Source organism: Elephas maximus, chromosome 3, assembly GCF_024166365.1.
Source record: "Elephas maximus indicus isolate mEleMax1 chromosome 3, mEleMax1 primary haplotype, whole genome shotgun sequence".
In the NCBI taxonomy this organism is placed as follows: domain Eukaryota; kingdom Metazoa; phylum Chordata; class Mammalia; order Proboscidea; family Elephantidae; genus Elephas; species Elephas maximus.
The window spans coordinates 6537744-6544052 of NC_064821.1; the positions used below are offsets into that span (position 1 = coordinate 6537744).

The window sequence follows — 6309 nt, forward strand, 5'->3', positions numbered from 1 at the left end:
CTTAAACAGGGGCTTGGGCTCAGAGAGCGGAAGGGCTTGGAGATGGGAGGGGGCTCAGTGGAGAGGGGGAGGGGCCTAGGGAAGGGAGGGGACACAGTGGGGAAGGGAAAGGTTGGGGGCCCCAAGATGCACCTGACCCCATTCCCCTTCTTCCTGCCCCCTCTCAGATACCTCAGTTCGTCAGGAAGGAAAATGGGGAGATGGGGACCCCCACGACCATGCCCACCCCCATGCCCCCCCCACCACCCCTGCCCCAGAGGTCACTCCCTACCCTGCTGAGCCTCAGCTGGCATGAGGAGCAGAGTGACGAACACGAGAAGTGTCCCTGCGGTCTCCATGGCCAACCAGCAAGCGAGCAGTCCCAGGTCTGTGTCCACGGCGCTGGGTGTGGGCCAGACTGGCCCAGGCCCTGGAGGGGGGCCTCCCTTGGCACCACACACCCCTCCCCCGCCAGCCCCTGCCCTCTCCCTCCCAGAGCAGACTCTGGACTCCCATAACAATTAACCCGGAGCTGGCCCCGCCTCCCTGCCACCAGCCCCAGGACCAGTGCCCCAGGCTACCCCCACCGCATCCTCGAGAGTCCCCCGTGAGATGGCCCTGACGTTCCCCCAGGCCCCTCTGCCTGTGCACACCCATCACCCATGTGTAAACTGACAAACTGGAATATAATAAAGATACAGTACAGAGTTACTCTTTGTTGTTTACAGTTACATTGTATTTCTCCATCCTAACAAACCCACTAAGGGGCTCTGGCACCACAAGGGATAAGCGCTCAGCTGCTCACCTAAAGTTGAGCAATTCAAACCCACCAGCCGCTCTGTGGGAGGAAAGACTGGGGCGGGGCGGGGGGGGGTGTTCAGTCTTCCGTAAAGATTAAAACCTTGGAAACCTTATGGAGCAGTTCTACTCCGTCCCTGAGGGTTGCTATGAGTCAGCCCTACGACAACAGGTTTGGCTTCTTTTTTTTTTTTAACACCACACAAGGAGTCCTTGGGTGATGGGTTAGTGGCATGCTCAGCTGATAAATGAAAGGTTGGAGGTTCGAGTCCACCAAGAGATGCTTCGGAAGAAAGTCCCGGTCATCTCCTTCTGAAAAATCACCCACTGAAAACCCTGTGGAGCACGGTTCCACCCTGACACACAGCAACTGGTTATCGGTTACGTGTGGGGTGGGGGCAGTGGTGGCTCAGTGGTAGGATTCTTGCCTTCTATTGGAAAGACCAGGGTTCGACTCCCACCCAGTGCACCCTGTGAGTAGCCATCACCCATCTGCAGAGGCCTGCATGTTGCTGGGATGCTGAACAGGTTTCAGCGGAGCTTCCAGACTAAGGTGGACTAGGAAGAAAGGCCTGGCAATCGACTTCTGAAAATCAGCCAGTGGAGCACAGTTCTACTCTGACACACATGGGGTCAAGTCAGCCAAGGTCATACAGCAATGTCAGAGCCGGATTTGAACCCGGGCCAGGCATCTCCCTCACTGCCAGCTCACACTGTCCCATCCTGGCTCCCCAACCCCTAGGCCCCACATGAGCAAAGGGGCCGCGTGCCCACTGTCCACCTCCAAACCCAGACACTCCGTGTGTTCAGAGAACGGGGGCATCCTGGGCAGCCAGTAACTCCTGCTCCCACCTCTCCTGCCTCTCCCCCCCCAATCCCTGCCGTCAACCTTGGCCACCAGGTCAATTAGATAGTGGGCCCTGCCTGGGCAAAGGGGAACCCCACCCCAATGCCACAAGATCGGCCACAGCCCTGGTGCATGGCAGGAAGGCCCAGCGGGGGCCTATCCTCCTCCTGTGAGACTTCTATCAGCCCTTTGGAGGTGGGCGGAATTCCAGCCACCTCTCCACGTGCATTTATGGAGGTTTGGTGAATTAATTACTTTTATGTGTGGCCTTTCTAGCCTTGTTCTTGTAGTTCCCACCCAGGTGATTGTGTGATAGGGTAATTATGGCCTCCCAAGGGGATTGGTCAGTTTTGCCTTAAAAGAGAGCCAAGTCCAGAGCAGAGAGGAGCCCACCACCACTAAGGAAGGAGAGACCAGCAGCAGAGACCCAGCAGCAGGAGACTGCACGGTGGGCTTCCTGGCCCATGGAGAGAGAAAGCTGAGTGCCTTTGGGCAGAGACTGAGGGCCAGGGAGAGGCGTGCCTGTGAGCACAGCTGGGGAGAGTCTGTCCTAATGGAAGAACTGTATCCTGAGTGTTTCTGAGCCCGAGTTGTAACCTATAACTTCCCTAATAAACCCCACAATTGTGAGTATGGTCTGTGAGTTCTGTGTGGCCATTAGAATGAATTATCGAACCGAGTAGAGAATGCCATGGGAGGGATGGTTGGTGTCAGAATTGGTCAAGATGGTGGAGAGAGAATGCATGTCTGACCCCTGCCTCATAGGAATCAGCCTTGGGCTGTTGATCCTAGTTCTCCTTCCCCCTTGTCGGGTTGGAGAAGGTCAGAGACCTCCCTGCAAGCCATTTTTATAGGAGTGGTTACTATATACCTGGTCTTGTGCAGATGGGCCACTCAGCAGAGTCAGGATAAAAGAATTCAGACGTCCCAGCCCTGGGACCAGCCACATGCTCACTTCCACCACCTAGGTGAGCATATGTTAAGTGTCTATTATGCTCCTAGAAACCCTGGTGGCGCAGTGGATAAGAGCTATGGCTGCTAATCAAAAGGTTGGCAGTTCGAATCCACCAAGTGCTCCTTGGAAGCTCTATGGGGCAGTTCTACTCTGTCCTATAGGGTCACTGTGAGTCGGAATCGACTCAACAGCACTGGGTTTGGTGGTTTTGTATTATGCTCCCAGGAACCCTGATGGCATAGCGGTTAAGAGCTATGGCTGCTAACCAAAAGGTCAGCAGTTTGAATCCATCAAGCGCTTCTTAGAAACTGCTTTGGGCAGTTCTACTCTCTCGTTGTGCATCAGAATCGACTGGACATCAATGAGTTTGGTTGACTATGCTTCCTGTCCTGGGCAGGCTTGGAAGAGGAGGGAGCCTCAGGACTGTCTTGGGGGGATCTGTCCAGTTGGGAAGTCAGGATGCCCAGAGAGAAAAAGATCCAGGTGTTGGGCAGCAGAGCATGGAGGAGGTGGGAGGTGGGGGGGTGAAGGAGATGAGGAAGTCGGGGGCCCCGGGGAACAGTGGGGGCAAGACCTTCATCAGAGCTTCTGTACTCCAAGGTATATGGCGCAAACTGGCTTTTTTACGTGAAAAGCTCCTTACTGTGGGAATGTGGCTAAGTCAATTCCCTGCTCTGTGCCTCAGTTTTCCCATCTGTGAAATGGGGGTGATGTATCCACCCTGGAGGGTTACATGAGCCGTGGAAAGGGCTTACTCAGCACATTGGCAGACACGTAAGTGCTAGGTAAGGTCAGCTGAGGGCTGCGTTGGTTCAGTGGTACACTTCTCACCTTCCCTGTGGGAGACCCCAATTTGATTCCCAGCCAGTGCCCCTCACGTACAGTCACAGCCTGTCAGTGGAGGCTTGCGTGTTACTAGGACGCTGAACAGGTTTCAGGTGAGCTTTCAGAATGAGACTGACTAGGAAGAAAGACCTGGCAATTGACTTCCATGGATCCCAATGGTCTGCTCCCCAACTAGTCATGCGCAGCCGGGAAGCGTTTCATTTCATTGTGCACGAGGTCACCACAAGTCACTCAATGGCAGCTAACAACAACAAGGGTGAGCTACTATTACTTTTTTTTTTTTCAAAATCTCATTAGCGTTCCTGGTTTATAGATTGCCGAAGGCTGAGTGAGGCCAAGCAGGGTTAGGTTCTGGGGATGTGGGGGAGGCAGAAGCAGGGAAGGAAACCGTTTCTCCATCCTGTGGGCAGGTAGGTGGAGAAAGGGGCTCAGTTAGCAAAAGTTCCATCGGCCCAACCCCAAAGGGGCCTGAGTCTAGCGCCAGGCCTGCGGGGAGGGCCCAGCTCAGTCCAGCCTCCAGAAGCTGCTTCGGATGGGTGGATCCTTGAAGGCGACAGAAGGGCGACGGGGAGCCTGGGCGGGGGGCTCCACTTGGACCCCCTCGCCACCTCCACCTGTGTCCTCATCGCCCCGCCAGGCCAGGGCCAGCTGCAGATCCAGTTCCTCCAGGTCCTCACCTGCCAGGCTCGGGCGCAGCTCCCGGGGGGCAGCCTCCTGGTCTGGCTTCGGCCCGAAGGCCCAGTCTGCAGCCAGTGGGGAGGGTGGTGAGAAGCCTCCCAGGCCCCGTCTACCCCCGGCCAATCCTGGGCCCAGAGAGACGCCCAGCCTCCCGAGTTCCTGGCCACCCTCTGCCCCACAGCACCAACCCCGAAGAGACTATTGGCCTCCCCAATACCCCACCCACCCTCCAACCCATGGCAGCAACCCCAGGCCCTCTGCCTCCCCAGTTCCCACGCACCCTCTGCTTGTCCATGGCTAAGGCCCTGGAACCCCCAGCACAAACCCAGCCCGGGTGGCTATAGGTGGTGGCTCACCAGCCAGGTCATGAGCCAGGTCCTTGATGAGGTGGCCAACAATGGCGTAGGCCACGGCCACCACCAGGAGCGCAGCCAGCAGCAGGTACAGAGCGTCCTGGGGCAGGCGGATGGCATCCAGAGGTGGCGGCCGGTACTCCTCGTAGAGCGCTGGGGCCAGGCTCCGGACCTCGGGCTCTTCCTCATCCACCAACCCCGGCATCGCGGCCCTGAGCAGCCGAGGCCCGGAGGTGACCTCGAGGCGGAAGTCTTAAGGGGCTTCGGGCTAAGAGGATTTGGGGCTCCCCCTCAGCCACCATCTGCAGGAATTAATCCCATGGCAGATCGCTTCCGGAGGCCCCGGGCCCCCACCTCTATTCCAGCTGTACCGGCCTTCTACCTACGCACATGCCCTTCCCACCTCCTGGCTGGTGAACTTGCCTTTCTGTCTGCTAAGAACACCCTGCCCCAGGTTTTCACAGGGCATCTCCCCTTGCTTTCTTCCTTCATCCCCCAAATACTTACGCAGCATGTGCTGTGACGAGAAGGGGCCCTGGTGGCGCAGGAGTTAAGTGCTCAACGGCTAATCAAAAGGTTGGCGTTTTGAACCACTAGCTGCTCCGCGGGAGAAAATGTGGCAGTCTGCTTCTGTAAAGATCACAGCCTAGCAAACCCTATGGAGCAGTTATACTCTGTCCTGCAGGGTCGCTATGAGTCGTCGGAATCAACTCCACAGCTGTAGGTTTTTGGGTTAATGTAGCCAGGGACCCTTCTCATGGTTGGGACTCAGCTGTGACAAGGCAGATCGAAGCCCCTGCCCTAATGGGGCTAACCTTGAAGGTAAGGAGCTACTGTCAGGAGGTGCCATCCAGTCGATTTGGACTTATCGTGACCCCACGTGACAGAGCGGAACTGCCCCATAGGGTTTCCTAGGCTGTAATCTTTACGGGAGCAGATCGCCAGTCTTTCTCCCACAGGACCATTGGGTGGGTTTGAACCCACCCAGACAGCAGCCAAGCACTTAACCATTTGTGCCATCAGGGCTCCAAGACGAGGAGACAGACGCGGAAATCGACATTTTCAGTTGCTGTCAGTTCCGACTCAAGGGGACCCCATGTGTGTGGCAGATTCCCAGTCCTTTCTTCCGAGAGGCCTCTGGGTGGGCTCAAAACACCAACCCTTCAGTTAGTAGTAGAGCGCTTAGCTGTTTGTGCTGGCCAGGGGCTAGAAATCAACATAGCCTTAGAGCAAATGATACAGTAAGTGCTTGTTAGGTGCGAGCCGATTCCAACTCGTAGCGACCCTACGCATAACAAAACGAAACACTGTCCGGTCCTGCGCCATCCTTACAATCGTTACGCGTGAGCCCGCTGTTGCAGCCACTGTGTCAGTCTGCCTCATTGAGGGTCTTCCTCTCTTTCGCTGACCCTCTACCAAGCATGATGTCCTTCTCCGGGGACTGAGCCCTCCTGACAACATGTCCAAAGTATGTGACACGCAGTCTCGCCATCCTTGCTTCTAAGGAGCATTCTGGGTGTACTTCTTCCAAGACAGATTTATTCGTTCTTTTGGCAGTCCATAGTATATTCAATATTCTTCGCCAACACCACAATTCAAAGGCGCCAACTCTTCTTCGGTCTTCCTTATTCATTGTCCAGCTTTCACACGCATGTGATGTGATTGAAAAAACCATGGCTTGGGTCAGGCGCACCTTAGTCTTCAGGGTGACACCTTTGCTCTTCAACACTTTAAAGAGGTCCTTTGCAGCAGATTTGCCCAATGCAATGCGTCTTTTGATTTCTTGACTGCTGCTTCCATGGCTGTTGATTGTAGATCCAAGTAAGATGAAATCCTTGACAACTTCAATTTTT

General features: G+C 55.6%; 1 protein-coding gene across 1 annotated transcript; it reads right to left on the reverse strand.

Moving 5' to 3' along the window:
- Positions 1-3929: 3929 nt before the first annotated feature.
- Positions 3930-4821, reverse strand: SMIM44 (small integral membrane protein 44). The gene is made up of 2 exons (XM_049881341.1): positions 4460-4821; positions 3930-4168 (listed from the first exon to the last, which is right to left on the reverse strand). The coding sequence occupies exons 1-2, from the start codon at positions 4659-4661 to the stop codon at positions 3930-3932; spliced, it is 441 nt and encodes a 146-aa protein (XP_049737298.1). The 5' UTR covers positions 4662-4821.
- Positions 4822-6309: the final 1488 nt, after the last annotated feature.